Raw genomic sequence first — 18,746 nt, 5'->3', positions numbered from 1 at the left:
AAGTTTGATTATTTCGATAATTTTTCCACTTTATGATCTACCTCCATATATGTTGTTTGTGATTCTAAAACCATTCGGACATTGGTTGAGCGATAAATAATAGCGCGAATGCGGCATGATTCAAGTTGATCGCTACTTGTAACAACATCCGATAAACTCTTTGTCTCACGACAAACAGTGCATCGGATGCTTCATATATCTGCTCTACGTACGCGTAATGAAGTGTTGAAATCATGCTGCTGCGAGAGTAACGGCCCTCTTAGATTATTCCAATACTGTGTTGTTGATCGCTAGAGCCGATTTTTTTCCATCCTTGCTCGTAAGTCATCATTGTTCCTTCTTATTTTGCCAGAACTAACCGTATTTCCTCATCTTCTACATTGTTAATAATACCCTTATGCTCGCTTTCCCCTGTCTACACAACTGGAGAAATCATGTGGCCTTTCACCATTTTCGTGGTAAAGGTGGAAATAGCGTCAAGTGGTCGGAAAATGACACCAAAAATATGTAGGTTTTTATAAAATCGTACCCACGAGTTTTCAACCTGATTACGCCTGTGGTATAATACAGTTAACTCTCCCTTACTCGATATTCCGTATCTCGATATCGAGTTAGAGAACCATAGTAAAAGTTGGTTTTCATGGCTAACTCGATGGACCCTTGGATCGCAGTTGCACTGGTTGTGTTCTGTAACTCGATACCTCCCTAACTCGATGGTCCCTTCAATATCGAGTTAGGGAGAGTTAACTGTAAATATACATTTTTAATATAGATAATTATAAATTCTGTCTGTAACTACTGTTATCAGCATTAAAATTGTAGTTTTAGTTGGATAAAAAAATTTTACAATTTTCTTCGATATGCAAAAACTTGCACCTTCAAGAGCCCCTCCTGGCTACACCACTGGCCCATCACCCGAAAGGCTTTGGATTTTTCCATATTTTGACATCTTCTTCTTCTTTCTGGCATTACGTCCCCACTGGGACAGAGCCTGCTTCTCAGCTTAGTGTTCTAATGAGCACTTCCACAGTTATTAACCGAGAGCTTACTGTGCCAATGACCATTTTTGCATGCGTATATCGTGTGGCAGGTACGAAGATACCCTATGCCCTGGGAAGTCGAGAAAATTTCCAACCCGAAAAGATCTTCGACCGGTGGGATTCGAACCCACAACCCTCAGCTTGTTCTTGCTGAATAGCTGCGCGTTTACCGCTACGGCTATCTGGGCCCCCATATTTTGACATATATAATCCAACAAAAATAGTCCGGTTCAAATCCCCGGGGGCGCTATCGTGACCCTCCCTTGTAAGTCTAAGAGATTCCTAGCTGGATTCTAGAGAATCCTTACGGCTCCTATGTTCTTATAGTGAGTTTCTGGGAATTTTCAGCGGTTTCTAGAAAATACTGAGCGCTGGGTATTCTTATCGGACATTAGGAATTTCTTGCGGGATCCTGAATAAATATACTTAGTAAGATCTCAGACGTCCTGTAAGTTTCTAGCGGAATGCTGTGATTTTATAATTATATTCTGAATATTTCTTGCAAAATCTTGAAGATTTTGAATAGGTTTCCGGCGGAATATAGAGATTGCTATTGGTAGTTCGGGAAATACTTGTGAACTTTTGAAAATCTTCAGGCATATCGCAGCGCAATTCTAAGCAATGTCCTCAAAATTCCAAACAAGCTTTTGGGTCTTGGGCTCTTGACTTCTAGGCAAGATCCTGTCGATTTCTAGTGAGTTACTTCAGAATTCTAGCAGATATCTGTGGATTCTTAACGGACACCTGAAGATTGTTATCGGACTGTAAGGGTTTCATAGCGGGATCCTGCGAAAATCTGATGGATTCAATTATATGATTTAAAATATGCCTGCTCAACTTCTAAAACTCAAACAAAACTCATTTGAAGTGGTGAGAAGCTTATTTGTTTATTCTACAAAATTTTGGGCCACAGTTAAGGATTTTGGGGCGCTCAGGCGACTTGTGGACCGCATGTTGAGCATAACTGTTTTATACCATTTTTCAATTATTTCTAGAGGAATTTTCCATTTCTGTGGAAAATCCAAATGAATGCTTAGTCATGTTTCTGTTTCGAAAAATACCATAGGTTTTGTATATTCCGATTTTTTTCAGCTGTTTATGTATGTCATTTTGACTGCAGTAAATCATTTTATATAAGATGTTTTACTATGCAAAGAACATAATTTTGAAGAGCCATTTTCAATTGATCGAATATTGTCAAATTTGGCAGCAGAAGCGATTAGACATAACCACCAACCCCGTCATTATAAAATTTGACACTTGGACTTAAAAGATACAATTTAATGTTTAAAATCATTATGTTTGTTACACCTTTTTTTGTAAATACGTTTCTAATGAAAAGTATTGTATTTTTGTATTCTTTCACTATTTTGTGGAATTGTCAAGTTCTAGAATATTGGTCTTTTATGCTATTATTGTTTTTATACGGCCTATGTATACAAATAATATACATAAAGCTTATAAAAAATCATTTAAATTAACTCAGCAATCAAAAGCGTGAGGAGCGTCTGTCACAATTAATATGAAAAGTCAATCAATTTCGAAATGAATTATTTGGAAGTCTGGCCATCATTTGGATCCTTAATGATGATGTAATAACGGCCAAATTATGTTCCTGAAATTTAACAAAAAGGGTTCCGATTTTGGCACGGTTCCGTTTTTAGCAACTGAAAATTTCGATTTTGTTGCCAAAAACGGAATCCCACTGTATGTCAATGAGCATGCAGCTTGTTGTATAGGGTGGAAGTGGAAATGATGTCCAACCTAATTTACGAAGAGCATATACAGTTAACTCTCCCTTACTCGATATTCTATACCTCGATATCGAGTTAGAGAACCATACTAAAAGTAGGTTTTCATGGCTAACTCAATGGTCCCTTGGATCGCAGTTGCACTGGTTTTGTGTTCTGTAACTCGATACCTCCCTAACTCGATGGTCCCTTCAATATCGAGTTAGGGAGAGTTAACTGTAGTAGAAATTGTTTGTGTACAGATTCTAATCTTTCTTCGTGTGTGATTGAGAAAGGAGACCATACAATGCTGCAGTATTCCATGATTGATCTTACATATGCAATATATAGAGTTTTAATTGTGTATGGATCATGGAAGTTGTAGCAGAAGCGTTTTATGAACCCTAGCATATTACACTGCGGACCACGTTTTTGTCTCAAGCACCAAAATACCGCTATTCACTCAATTAAGAATTGCTGAATCCATTGCCGTTTTCAAAAATATCATAGAACGTCTAGTTTTTAATATCTCAGCTGTTGAAAATGCAAAAAATGACTATTTTAGCCAACTTGCATGCAAGTTTGCCAGCTTGTAAGACAATTTATTTGCTTAATTTGCCACAGAATTCAAACTTTATGTGTATAACAACACTTATCGGCAAAGTTTATAACAATTTTGATGTGGAAAAGTTATTTTTTGATGGTTTTAAGAAAGTATTGTATTTTTCCATATAAGAGAATCGAAGAATTTTGTATGGAGACAGCAAGCATGTCGAAAAAAACCGGTTTAATCTAAATTTAATCGTGCAATTGCAACCAACTTATATCTAAAATGAAAGTTTAAGTGCAAAATAGCATGCTTGGTGGATTAGATCACAAAAAAGTTTGATAAATTATACCTTAAATTTTATGTAAACATCAATAAAACCAGTGTTTTATACAACTTTGGCGACCTGTAGCTAAAAATTGTGACGTGCTGGAACATTTCTGAAAATGGCATCAGATTCAGCAACCCCAAATCTACTCGAGACACATAATTTGTTCCTTGAGACACGCAAAAATGTCATTTTTGTTACGTTGTGTTATTAGCGCTGTGAATTATTGTATTGTAGTGGTCTACGAAAGAAAGCTTGGAGTCTAAGATTACTCCTAAGTCCCTTACTTTTTCACAATTTTCCACATTTTGCTTTCCTAATGAAATTGAAATGCGTGGTGTTGTTCTTTCTCTGCTAAATTATATTAGGTTGCATTTTTTTACATTCAGTTCTAACAGGCTTTTTTGCACCATATGTAGAATTTTTCTATTTCATTGCGGAATACATTGATGTTTTCTTCATTTCTTATTTCCAGGTAGAGTTTCATGTCATCGGCATAAATTAACACTTTGAGTTTACTGAAAATGAAGGAAATGTCGTTTACATACATAATAAAAAGAAGAGGTCCCAAATGAGAGCCTTGAGGGACACCCGAAGTAACTTGAATTGGTTTTGATTTGTTTCCTTTGAATTTTATTATTTGTTGGCGGTCAGTTAAATACGATTCAAGCCATTTCAGCTGTCCTGGCTCGATTCCAATTTTTTGTAGTTTGAAAAGTAGCATTGGTATGTCTATGCGATCAAATGCCTTGCTAAAGTCCGTATAAAGAGCTTCTACGTGTCCATTGCATTCAATGAATTGAAGTAAATTTGTTGAGGTCGAGCGACCTTTAAAGAAGCCATGTTGTGTGTCAGTAATTCTATTTTTGATTTGAAGAAAGAGCTTTTCGTTGACAATTGCCTCGAAAAGTTTTGGAATACAAGAGATAATGGCAATACCATGATAATTACGTATATCAGATTTTCGGCCAGATTTAAAGATAGGCACTAAGAAGGAGCTTTTCCATATTTTTGGGAAGGTTTTGCAGTTTAGGACTTAGATAGGAAGAGGGGGGTTTAAAAAAGTTGTTTTTTGTTGATTGCTGATCAAAAACTTGGTTTTCTTCTAAAGACCCCTAATGTTCCTAGAAATAATTTCTGGCTAAGCCACTGCATCATATAAATATCGCAGATTTTAATTTTTCTTTTAATGATTCGGTTATCCGGATTGAAAAAAATCGATACTCCGAATAAACGAGTCCGACCTGTACTACAAATCAAACAATACCTAGATCCTATAAAAAAAATCAAAGATCTCTCATGAATGTAGAAGCAGCCTATAAGTTTATGTAAGTGCAAACATTTCGTAAATCGAGCTTAGGATAGCTGAGATATAGTGGGTTGAATTTAGCGTTATAACTGATTTTAAAACTTAGTCCTCTGTGTGTTAATAAATTACAATAACACTCAACGTTCAAATACGGTTTTTGAAAAAAAAAAAAAATCGAAGAGATTCTTTTGCAGATCATTGAATTAAATTATGAAATGACAAGGCGAAGCCTACTAAATAGCGTCATCGCGTATTCATCGAAAAGTGGGGATTTGCTGCAGACACCATGGGCGTTAATTAATTTTATTTGTTTTTATATCAGATTTTTTTATGTAATTAAAATACATTCGTTTAGGGCATTTTTTTTTTGTCTGCGGTATATCAAATGTACACAGGAATCATTATTGTTCAAATCGATGATGAAGTCGATTACCATTTACCAATTTTTATTTAATTTTCTAACTAGTAGAAATTGATAAAACAATCAAACAAACATATAATTTTGCGGTTCATTATTGATCAAAATTGGAAAATTAATAAATCATCGATGGGTTTCTTCTAGCATAAAAAAAATCATTGCAATGAAAACAAAGATGGAGTATGCTCTTCTATTTTTCTGTGTTTCATCATCGCCATGGCAGCAACGAAGCCATGAAAACGCATAGAAGTCTACTTTATGCAGCAGAATTGGAGATAAAATAATTTAAACTGTTTGCTATCACACTTTTTTTTGTTGAAAACTAGTTAAAATGTCGCTTTTTACTCACTGTGGGTGGTCGTATTTTGCAGATTCCATACTTCTCGGCTATCGGCCGTATTTTGTTGATGTAGATAAGGGGATTCTTGAAATCCTCCTCGGAGGGCTCAAAGACCGGTGCTTCCGGAGGCACTTTGAACTGGAACTCGTCGTATTTGTCCAGTGAAATGTGCGGTTTGTGGGGCTGCTGCTGCTGCTGGACGGATTCTCCGCCGCTACCTGTCGTCCCTGATCCTAGCAGGGGATTTGTAGCTGCTCCATTCGTGACCGATTTGATATTGGTACATGGATGAAAGCTGGCTCCCGTATTTTCACTTCCCGATCCCGGAGAATTCGTCAGCTTGTTCTTACTTTTCATGGTGCTTTCAGTTTTAACGCACGATTTCGTGGCTCACTTGGATAAATATATTCAAAATATCAACCACTAGTCACCGATATTGTAGCTAAGCATATATTTTTGCGATTCTTCGAGCTTCAAATCATTCGCATTATATATCATGCTTTTCCTCAAGAGGAGAAACCTCAACTTGGAGAGAACACTTTCAGAAATCAACTTCTAAACTCGCACAAAGCTTACAATAATCACCACTTCGGATTGCTACGCGAACACCAAACACTAAATTCCACTTTTTCCTCAAATTTGCGACAATTTACACCCGCTAGACCTAGTTTTCCTTCTTTTGTAAAACACAGCAAGCAATGAAATTTTGTTGGTACTTTTCTCACTCTCGACGGCGCACGGAAAACACTTCGTTCCTTCTTCAAAGCCTGCCTCGCTCTGTCTGGCCGATGGCTGAATGGTAAACCGAATGGGCTACTCGAACGGCAAATTGGTCACGTATCTTCCATCTTCAATCGAATTTATTTCCATTCCACTAATTTTACCATTTAACGGTTCTTATTGATATTTGCGAAACACTAGTTTAATACCACATCAATAACAGAATATACTTGTTTGCATTTAAAATATTTCAAAGTAATTTAAGTGTTGTCCTGACCAAAAACATATATTTTTTGTAAAATTGAAGCGTCACCCTGTTTTGGGACTATGATTGTGTTGGTGAGTATCCAACATCTCGCACCGTCCCGGTGTTAAAAATATGTCGATAATTAGCCCATGTGGGTGATACTGTACCGATTAAATCAAGTTTTTATTTTTATGTTACCTCAAAACACAGACAAACAGACGTACGACAACGCACATTTGGATTATTACAATGTCCGTTCGATATTGGAACAATTCATTTTAGGCACGGTTCGATTTTGGCAAATTTATTAATTTAATGAATTTTTAGATATAACGTTCCGTTCTCCGGTTGAACAACCGTTCAAATATTACGTAACGCAATAGGAGGAGGGAGGGGGTCTTCCGTAGTGACGGTCCACACAAAAATTTTAAATATTCCATACAAAAGCTGTTACGTGGGGGGAGGGAGGTGGTCTTAAGAGGAAAATAAACATCATCGTTTTACAAATTTCCGAAACCAGTTTTTTGCTCAAAATTTAAGCGATTTTCAAGAAAATCTATCATTGCATTACAATTGCTATCTGGATTGCGATGATAGATTTTTATGAGGATTTCCTTTAATTTGGCAAAAAACTGGTTTTTATTTTTGATGATTGCTGATGATTGAAATTTAGCGTTACGTAATATTTGAACCATCCCAAAGCTACCACAGCTGTCACATCACTGATTTTCACAAAGCATCATCGATCGGTTGCGATGAAGCCATTTTACGAGACGTTTCGGAACAACAGATCGTCGCAACCAAAGGTGGAACTGGCGGCTCTTTACTGCTACCCCTACGTGTCGCTGGTTCTAAAAAGTAAACAACCATACAAAACAATGGTGAAGGCGTAATCAATTTTCTAGAAAACATCCATTTTGGGAATTAAGTCGAATTTGCTGCTTATATTACCAATACTACAGAAGCACGTAGCAAATTACTGCTTGAAAACAATATCTTTCAAGCGCATTGATTACCTGTAATTTTGCGAATAATATTTTTTACTTTTCCACGTTAAGCCTTAAAACTGGTTCTGGACTTAGGTTGGCGACTTTTCAATTTTACTCCCATTTGACAGCCGCCCTCCACCCTTGGTCGCAACGGCGTCAATTGACAGGAGACCTGAAATTAAATCCACCGTGATTTTTAACAACGCCTCATCTTCCCAAACGGGGGCATGGAGAAAATGACTAAAAAGAGATCCAAAAATGTTCGTTACTGCAACATTACACCTAGTTATTGTATCAGCTACCTCTTTGCTAAAAAGGCACTTTTAAATATTTTAATATTTTTTCTCCATTTAAGTTTTTGCCTGTATGAAAAGCTACGTTAGAAATGCGCACAGTCATCAAACCCATCAAACATCATCATCGCGAAAGCTGACGACGATGATTGAAAAGTCTCAGGTCATAGACCAATCCAGTTGCCTGCGTAGTAGTGCAATGTTGACAAAATTTTCTTTGTTTGCTGTGTAAACAGAATTGCAGCAAAACAACCACTTCCTTGTTGGCCTGCCGTTGACCGAAAGCTCAATGACGTCAAACAAACATCGATACGTTTTCATTCTGAGGAAATCGACTTGTGTAAGATTGATTGTGCGTTGGTGTTCGTGGCAGTTTGCTTGGGGACCTCTATAGGCCAGGAGAAGTGGACGAACTTGTCATTCATTTTCCTGTCAATTTTCATAGAAAATCTACCTTTTCTCTGCTATAAATTCACTCTGGGTGAACCACTTCCCCTGGCCTATTTGACCTGCTTCGTAAAATGGCTCATACCTCATGGAAACCACGCTATTGACAGTTATTTTCGGCTGTTTGGATTTCGATTCGAATAAGCCGATCGAACCATAACAGTTCGTGGCACATAGGCCAGAAGAAGTGGATGAACGTGTCATTCATGTTCCTGTCAATTTCCATACAAAATCTACTTTTTCTCTGCTATAAATTCACTCTAAGTGAACCACTTCCCCTGGCCTATTCGGAGAGCCCAATGAATGTTAATATTCACTCTCTCGTTTAATACTTGGCGAGAGAGCGTTCAAGAACAGTAACTCTCACAGACTACAACGGTATCGAGCCATTCGGGCCTGCATTCGGGTGATTTATGTTTTGCATAAAATTAGTAATAACTTTAAGATTTTCTGATAATGCAACTTTACACAACTTAATTATAATCTATTAGATCAGTGATTCCCAAAGTGGGCGAATTCGCCCCTCTGGGGGCGATTTTCAGATCCAAGGGGGCGAAAATTTATAAAACTGAATTTGGGGGGCGAAAATGCTGGAAAGGGGGCGACAGTGGGAGCAATTGAAAATCAAAATTAGATTCAAAGTTTGTAAGAGGCACTCATATTTTTATGATAGCATATACATCTGTGGAAGAATTTATTTGACACCTAACTAATTCATCGGTTCTCGTTCTTTAAATTATGATAGACAAATTTGACGGTTGTCATTGAGATCTAAATAGTTTTTGGCTAAAAATAATATTGAATGCTTTTTGAAAGCAGAAACTTATGGCGATGCGTGAAATTTATTTCAAAGTCTAAGGTAAAGTTTGGTGACTTTTTGTTAGAGGATTTTCAGAATAGGGCACCTTAAGTTTTTATTATTTTTCACACATTCATTAAACTACTCATTTTGATATTTTATTGATACGCATACTAAACAGTATTTATATTACAAATCATACTATAAATAAATGTATGTGACTTTGGTGGACAAAAATCGGATTTCAATGATAAAATCACTGAATACCACATACGTAAATCACCCTACTCAAAAATTGGCCTGAGCGACCTAAAATTTCATGAATCAAAGCTTTAAAAAATCTAAATTAAACGTTATATATTAGTGAATTATGAGTTAAAAAAAGTCTGGGTTTACTGATATTTTCTTATATTTTGTTTATAGTTTCGACTGTTTCCAGAACAGCCAATAATGTATTACCCGAAAATTTGTAAGTTTATTTGAACAACTTAAGAAACATTGGAAAAAGAAGACAAAAAAGCAGAAAGTAAGCCGACCATTTTTCGATGATCGGACATCAGATTTGTTGATACAACAACAATTGATGCATATGATAGATATTACATGACTCTTTTATGGTCATACAAGTAGAGGACACCCTTTTATGGACATACAAGTACAGAACACTCTTTTAGGGGTATTTTTATTGAAGCATTATGATTAACTGCTACTCCCTTTAAATTTGAGCAATTTTTGGTATACTTATAATGAGATATTGATCCAAACTTCAACGTAAGTGTAACGCTTAGTACAAATGTTTAGATTTTATATCAGGGGGGCGATTCCAAAAAAAATATTGGTCTCAAGGGGGCGAAAGTCAAAAAAGTTTGGGAAACACTGTATTAGATCATCGAACACCACTTTGGTCTTTTTACCACTTTGGTTGCAAACATAGCACAGAAAATGCAAAATATTCGCCTCTGTTTCATGATCAGAATGATCATGTGTCAACATATATGTGTCAGCGAATGTAACACGTGGTATCACACAGTGATCGGCGCCAAACAGTGGGCGGTGTGTGTCTGTTTTTTTTTTTTTTTCTTTTCGTAGCTCGTTACATTGCACGAACGATAAATGTTGTGTGAATGCAGGCGGATAAATGCGATAAATGGGTTGAAATTTTCGATCGCTAAATTTTCCAAACCCTGCTGTTTTTCAAGGCTTTTGACTCAACTAGCATACTTTGATTAGCTGGTTTCGTTCAATGATACAATGATCCTCAAGCCTGCGGCTACCGCAGATTGGAAATTTTCTAAAGAATCACAATATTCAAATTAGTAACTAAGACTTCCGGTCTATTCCGGTTACATTGCACTGTGTTTTATTTTCTCGATTTATTTTCGCGCTTTTTGAATAGCACCCAAACCGTTGATTTTAGCGATATAGTTTGTTCGGAGAAGTTTCTTGGTACATTAAAGCGCAACTTTTGACGAAAAATGTTTTGTGATCAATCCACCTAGCAGTGAGATAGAAAAAACTATTTTTTCGTTGGTGTCTTCGGCAAAGTTGTAGAATTGGAAATTTGAAAAAACTTTGTCGAAGACACGATTTTTCTATCTCTTATACTTTTTGAGATATATGCCGTTGTATGTTTTTTTTGTTCTCTATTAAGGTGATTTTTAGCGCATACGGCTAGTTCATCACCATTTGTCAGAAAAGCATCAGAAAGGCTGCTTTTAATAAGGAGTTTTACAGACTTTCAAGCAGCATATCAAAATACAAATAAACTATCACAAAATTTGAAAAACACGTTTACGGTGAGATAAAATTAGTCGCCAGCAACAGGTTCAAGCTAAACATAATTGTTTCACACTAAACCGGGAATGGAGGGGAGGCAAGAAGAATCTAGTAAAAGAGTTACAAATTTTTTAACATAAAGTACAAAAAATTGTATGAAAAAAATCGTTTAAAATAATTAATTTAAATTTTTAACATTTTTGATGTCTTCTACAAAGTTGTTAAACATCTTAAAACGCGTGTTTTTGCTGAACATTGTACCTCTCTATCTCTTGAAGTAAAAGAATTATCAGTCGAACTCGTTTAAATAAGGCTTATTTGTTTGATAGTAAATACCCATGCGAAGACGCTAATAGACAAAAGTTTTTATCAACTGCCGAAAGGGGAGATATGGTACTTTCATGATTTGTAAGAGTTGTCTGCGCCATTTTGCGCAGAAGCCAGTTATAGAGGCCTAAACTACCCCTTGAAAAAAGAGTAATTCATGAATAACTTTGTTACTTCAAAAGATAGGGTGATGAGTTCAGCAAAAACACGGGTTTTTCAATGACAAACAACTTTGTAGAAAACACAAAAAATGTTAAAAATCTTGGAAAAAAGTTATGATAAAAAATATGATTTTTAGGGGCCATTCACATACAACGGCATATATCTCAAAAAGTATAAGAGATAGAAAAATCGTGTCTTCGACAAAGTTGTTTCAAATTGCCAATTCTACATCATATGCCTATCTAAATGTTTTGAAAAAATAGTTTTTCTATCTCACTGCTAGGTGGATTGATCACAAAACTTTTTTCGTCAAAAGTTGCGCTTTAATATACCAAGAAACTTCTCCGAACAAACTATCTCACTAAAATCAACGGTTTAGGCGCTATTCAAAAAGCGCATGAAATCGAGGAAATAAAACACAGTGCATTGTTCATATTGTAGAAGCAGTGCCACATTTTTGTTAACTTGTGACATTGATGTTTTGTTGGATTGAATATTATTTCTGACACGTACACGTACAGGCAGCGTCCATTTATTACGTAACGCTAATACTCACTGTCGTTTGATACAACTGTCATTATAATGGAAAGTTTGCGAAAGCAACACGACCACCAAATTCCAATTTGTGTTTTCAAATGACCACTAAATACTTTTTACAAGTTAGAGGTTACTGTTCTAAGTTCTAAAAGCATCCTTACAGGATTTAATATATGTAGTGCTATGGCGGTTTAAAATTTAAAAAAGTTTGAAAGTTCAATCTCCCATATCTTTCTTATCATCCTTACCATGAAAATAGTGTTCTGTGAAATTAACAGCTTTCTAGGTGGTGATTTACTATGGGACAATTTCGAAAAAAAAATCCAAACACGGTAGAACTGTAATGTAAGTACAAATTTATCATCCAATAGTGAAAACTCATTCTTCAAATCATAATAAAGAAATTTGCTGAAGAGAGCAATTCAATTCGACGGATAGTAGAAGAGATATTCGTGAGTTTGTTTGCTATTATTTAGCTACATATAGGATTGGCACAGGGCTATGCAAACATCTACAAAAATCCCAACAAAATTAGCTGAAAAGGGAGGTATTTCTTCAGCAACATCCTTCATTTAGGTTTGAAGAATGAGTTTTCGCTATGGCATGATAAGTCTGTACTTAAATTACAGTACTAACGTGTTGGGTATAGAGTAGAAATTGATCCGTTTAATCTGTTGCATGCTCCTTTATGAACGAGCGACGGAATCCGGATCAAACGTGTTCGGTTCGCGTTGTGCGGGTGAAAAATATATCGAAGTGTGCGGATGCGAAAAAAACCAACAAAGTGCGCCAGTAGAAATTGGTCCGTTGTATCTGTTGTAATTGGTGGGCAAGCGACGGAAGCCGGATCAATCGTGTCCGGTTCGAGTTATGCGAGTGTTATATCTATATCGTTAACCAAAACGAATCCTTTCCCATATTCAAACTCCCAGTGTTTTCTTGTGGAAGTGCAGAGGACTCCTCGGCTCCCACACTCCAGTAACACGTCAACATTTCTCTCCCATCCCTCAATTGACCTGCATTCGGACGAAGTCGGCGCCGTTATTGTTTGTCATAATAAGGAGAGCACCTGTACTTACACATTGAGGATGCTACTGATCCTGAGTAGCGTCTGTTGGTTCTCTGTGTAACTACAGCTATTCTTGTCATAACGGAATAGCAACTGCGGGCGATCAATCATGCTCATGCTCATGCTCAATACTAACGTGTTGGGAAGCTTTTTCAAAATTTCTCCATAGTAATTTCCATATAGACCTACATTGTCTTTGGGCCACCTTTAAATCACCACCGAAAAAGCTGAAAATTTCAAAGAAACTCCAAGGCAGGAATGGTAAGACAGATATGGGAGATTGTATTTTTAAACATACCGTAAAATGGGGTGAAGTTGGTCACTTTTGAGCTTTTCTGTTCTATAATTCCTAGTACGATACATGTATTATCATCCAAATATTTTTAAAGCATGTACTGGTTTCATGTTTATCGAATTGTACAAAAGTAAGTTTGACGAAATTTTATCATAACAAAAATATTTTTTAGAAATAAAAAAATTGGAGTTTTTGATTCTGGGGTTAAGTTGATCAGTTACCGCGATGAGTTTCCTAAAATAAAACGATATGCTATTCACTAGATTTGGGGTCACCGAATATCCATCAAGTCTCAAAAATCTTACAACTGGTTGATATATCGGTTGGGTACAGAGAAGAATCAAAATCGGATGAGAATAGACAAAGTTATTGCAAGGGCTTCTGTACAGTCACCCCACAGTTATGAATCGACTATCATTAGTCACTTTTTCGGAGAAAATATGATTTAAAATCATGATTAAGTTGTACAAAATCATGTTTTGCATTGACTCTGTACCTGTACAATACTCTGTACAATAGTGGTTATCACGCCCAATGGTATGGGTGCCCTAGTGTAGAAGTAGTTGTGAACCTTAGAGGAAAACAAAATGCACTCTGTCTCGAAAAACACCCAGAATCCGGGTATACATTTTTCAAATTGGGTAATATTTCCATATGCATTTTGACGAGTCTGGAAAGGGTGTGCAAGTTTCTTTGAGGAAAACAAAAACAAACTGTGTATGACGAGCGTATGCTAGTCTACGTGTGTTCAAATGTCACTAAGCTCTATACACGCTCGTTCAAATCTACTCAAAAGAGAGTAACTTTGACTCACTTTTGAAGTTTCAAGTTAGCTGTCAAAAGTGAGTAACTTTATTTTATCAAAGTGAGTAACTTTCTACTCAATCATGAAAGAAAACGACCTTACTCACTTTTGAGTAAACACAAACATATCTGACTCACTTTGTAAACGTCAAAGACTTGTGAAAATTCCGGCTTCTAAGTTTAGAAGTAAACATCGCTGTTAAACAAGTGCCTGAAAACGAATCATGCAAGTGAATATATATGGGTAATTGTTACTGGTATCATTAATCCTGTAGGTGAATTCCGGCGCGTATTTTCTTCGGAGAAAAGAAAATTTTCTTGCTGGTGCGTAATGGAAGAAAATTTCTTCTCTTCGAAGAAATTGTTCACCGGAATTCACTTACTGATATCAAGTGAAGCGAGGTCGGAGTGAAAATGACCAAGTCCTGGTTTTGATCGAGCAACCGCAAGAAAAAAAAAAACAATATAAACAGTAAGTTTTACCGTCGTACTTTTTATTGGCTAATTATCAATTCTTTACAGTCTAACCGGGAAGGCTACTCGTGCGGTCAAACTACATCCTCCATGACCTTCATCAATCCCCCAGAGATTTACAACATCCGGGGATCCATTCCAGAGCAGCGAAAATGTCGACACAAATACCACCATTTTTTTACTTTTAATATGATGTACTATTTACATTTATGTTTGAGATAATAGATGAGGATAAAAGGCCGTTTCTTCAACTACAGCATCATCAACGTACACTGCCCACACGAAGGGAGACCCGACGACGAGAAGGAGACGTTTTACGCGCAGCTGGAGCAGATTTATGACGGATGCTCGCCGCGTGACGTGAAAATCGTTGTTGGCGACATGAACGCACAGGTAGGACGAGAGGAGATGTACAGACCGGTGATCGGGCGGAACAGTCTGCACGCCGTATCTAACGACAACGGCCAACGATGCGTCAACTTTGCAGCCTCTCGTGGTATGGTAGTCCGAAGCACCTTCTTCCCCCGTAAAGATATCCATAAGACCACCTGGAGATCACCCGATAACCTAACCGAGAACCAAATCGATCACGTTCTAATCGACGGAAAATTCTTCTCTGACATTACCAATGTTCGCACATACCGCAGTGCGAATATAGATTCGGATCACTACCTAGTTGCTATATGCATGCGCTCAAAACTTTCGACGGTGACAAACTCGCGTCGAAGCCGAACGCCGCGGCTTAACATCGAGCGGCTACGGGACTCAGAAGTAGCCCAAGAATACGCGCAGCAGTTGGAAGTGGCCCTACCAACGGAAGAGCAGCTCGGCGCCGCCACTCTTGAAGATGGCTGGAGGCACATAAGATCCGCCATAGGTAGCACCGCAACAGCAGCACTAGGTCCAGCGGCCCCGAATCAGAGAAATGACTGGTACGACGGCGAATGCGAGCAGTTGAAGAATGAGAAGAATGCAGCATGGGCGAGAATGCTGCAACACCGCACGAGAGCGAACGAGGCACGGTATAAACAGGCGCGGAACAGACAAAACTCGATCTTCCGAAGAAAAAAGCGCCATCAAGAAGAACGAGATCGCGAAGCGATGGAAGAGCTGTTCCGCGCTAAAGACACACGGAAGTTCTACGAGAAGCTTAACCGTTCGCGCAAAGGCTTTGTGCCACAAGCCGACATGTGTAGAGACTTTGACGGAAATCCTCTCACGAACGAACGTGAGGTGGTCGAAAGGTGGCGGCAGCACTACGATGAGCACCTTAATGGTGATGTGGCCAGTAGCGGAGGTGGCACGGAAATAACTTTGGGAGCACGCGCGGACGACGAAAGACTTCCGCCTCCAGATCTCCAAGAGGTAGAAACGGAGATTAGACGGTTGAAAAACAACAAAGCCGCTGGAGTGGACCAACTTCCTAGCGAGTTGCTAAAATACGGTGGTGATGCACTGGCAAGAGCGCTGCACTGGGTTATTTCCAAGATTTGGGAGGAGGAAGTATTGCCGGAGGAGTGGATGGAAGGTGTCGTGTGTCCCATCTACAAAAAGGGCGACAAGTTGGATTGCGCCAATTATCGTGCAATCACAATTTTGAGCGCCGCCTACAAGGTACTCTCCCAAATTCTATGCCGCCGTCTATCACCAATTGCTAGAGAATTCGTTGGACAATATCAGGCAGGATTTATGGGCGAACGAGCAACAACGGACCAGATATTCGCCATCCGCCAGGTGTTGCAGAAATGCCGCGAATACAATGTACCCACACATCATTTATTCATCGATTTTAAATCGGCCTATGATACAATCGATCGAGAACAGCTATGGCAGATTATGCACGAATACGGTTTCCCGGACAAACTGATAAGATTGATCAAGGCGACGATGGAGCGAGTGATGTGCGTTAGTCCGAGTATCAGGGACACTCTCGAGTCCCTTCGAATCTCGCAGAGGGTTACGGCAAGGTGATGGCCTTTCGTGTTTACTGTTCAACATTGCTTTAGAGGGTGTGATAAGAAGAGCGGGGATAGACACGAGTGGCACGATTTTCAGAAAGTCCGTTCAGTTACTTGGTTTCGCCGACGACATTGATATCGTAGCACGGAACTTTGAGACGATGGCGGATACGTACATCCGACTAAGGGCTGAAGCTAGGCGAATCGGACTGAACATCAATGTGTCAAAGACGAAGTACATGATAGCGAGGGGCTCAAGAGAAGACACGGCACGCCCCCCACCTCGAGTTCATATTGACGGTGATGAAATCGAGGTTGTCGAAGAATTCGTGTACTTGGGCTCACTGGTGACCGCCGACAACGACACCAGCAGAGAAATCCAGAGACGCATCGTTGCTGGAAATCGTGCCTACTTTGGACTCCGCAGAACGCTCCGATCGAGCAAAGTTCGCCATCGCACGAAGTTGACCATCTACAAGACGCTGATTAGACCGGTACTCCTCTATGGGCACGAAACATGGACCCTACGTGCAGAGGATCAACGCGCCCTTGGTGTTTTCGAACGGAAGGTGTTGCGGACCATCTACGGCGGAGTGCAGATGGAAGACGGAACGTGGAGAAGGCGGATGAACCATGAATTGCACCAGCTGCTGGGAGAACCAACCATTGTCCACCTCGCAAAAATTGGGAGGCTGCGGTGGGCCGGGCATGTCACCAGAATGTCGGATACCAACCCGGTGAAAATGGTTCTCGAAAACAATCCGACCGGCACAAGACGACGTGGTGCGCAGCGAGCAAGATGGGTCGATCAAGTTGAGGACGATCTGCGGACCCTTCGCAGAATGCGTGGCTGGCAACGGGCAGCCATGGACCGAGTCGAATGGAGACGTCTCCTACGTACAGCAGAGGCCACCCAGGCCTTAGCCTGACTGGTAAGGTAAGTTGAGATAATAAAATAAATGTTATGCTCTTTGTATATTTTCCTCTTGATTTTATAAATATAATAATAAATTAATTTCCAAAAATATTATTTCTGAAGTGAGTGACATCTACTCACTTTCGCAAATTCCAGATTAAACGAAGTGAGTAAGTGTTACTCTAATACTGACATTTGACAACGTTACTCTAAAGTGAGTAACGATGGTGTTACTCACTTGTGAGCAGTTCCACTTTGTTCCGAAGTGAGTCGAATTCTACTCACTTTTGAGTAGATTTGAACGAGCGTGTAGAGCTTAGTGACATTTGAACACACGTAGACTAGCATATGCTCGTCATACACAGTTTGTTTTTGTTTTCCTCAAAGAAACTTGCACACGCTTTCCAGACTAATCAAAATGCATATGGAAATATTACCCAATTTGAAAAATTTACACCCGGTTTTTGGGTGTTTTTCGAGACTGAGTGCGAGTGAGAGGTTTCCTCTAAGGTTCACAACTACATCTACACTAGGGCACCCATACCATTGGGCGTGATAACCACTATATGTACAATTTATTATTTTATTCCTCGAATTTTGGTGTTATTTCTAAATAAGACCGATTTTAAAAGAAAGGAAGAGGACAGACCTGGTGTGGTTAGAACATACGTCTACTGAGTATTTGGGATTAGATTCCATCCAGAGATAGTCATTTATCTATCCCTTTCAAGACGGACGATTTCACCTTATGATCATGTTTCAACAGACAAACACGTAACACTCTAATTATTTTCATCGTACAGCAGAATAGCGCCCAATTCTAATATTTGGTAGTTGGCCGACGGGCCACTTGTGTCACTCACTACTCCAGATTGAATTGTACTCTTCATGTTATAGGCTATGGAGATTTCAAGACGGAAAGAAACTATATGTGAATCCGACTCTGTTTGAGCCATTTCAAAAAATGATGTCAGGCACAATAGTGTTGCTTCGTCCCGAAAGGAGAATGGCATTGAGATTATGGTGACGACTTCCTCCATTGGAAGAAAGTAAAGCTGTTGGTTTTGAGATGAACTAGCCCTGGGCTAATACCTTTAAGGCTCAATAATCCATCGCTCAATCATTAGCAACCATCAAAAAATAAAAACCAGTTTTTTCGTCCAAATTTAACGAAATGCTCATAAAAACCTGTCTTTTAGACATTCATGAGCTTTGCTTCAG

At 38.6% G+C, this 18,746-nt stretch overlaps 1 protein-coding gene across 1 annotated transcript in view; it reads right to left on the bottom strand.

Moving 5' to 3' along the window:
- LOC5574390 (lysine-specific demethylase lid) overlaps nt 1-6,540 on the bottom strand; it is a 42,094-nt gene extending 35,554 nt beyond the window's left edge. Inside the window, exon 1 of the mRNA XM_001661358.2 lies at nt 5,722-6,540. Within this exon, the coding sequence (XP_001661408.2) occupies nt 5,722-6,069 (348 nt within the window). The 5' untranslated portion in view covers nt 6,070-6,540. The remainder of the gene's footprint in view (nt 1-5,721) is intronic.
- Nucleotides 6,541-18,746: the final 12,206 nt, after the last annotated feature.

This window comes from Aedes aegypti, chromosome 2 (assembly GCF_002204515.2).
Source record: "Aedes aegypti strain LVP_AGWG chromosome 2, AaegL5.0 Primary Assembly, whole genome shotgun sequence".
Classification (NCBI taxonomy): domain Eukaryota; kingdom Metazoa; phylum Arthropoda; class Insecta; order Diptera; family Culicidae; genus Aedes; species Aedes aegypti.
This window is presented reverse-complemented; position numbering and strand designations above follow the sequence as displayed.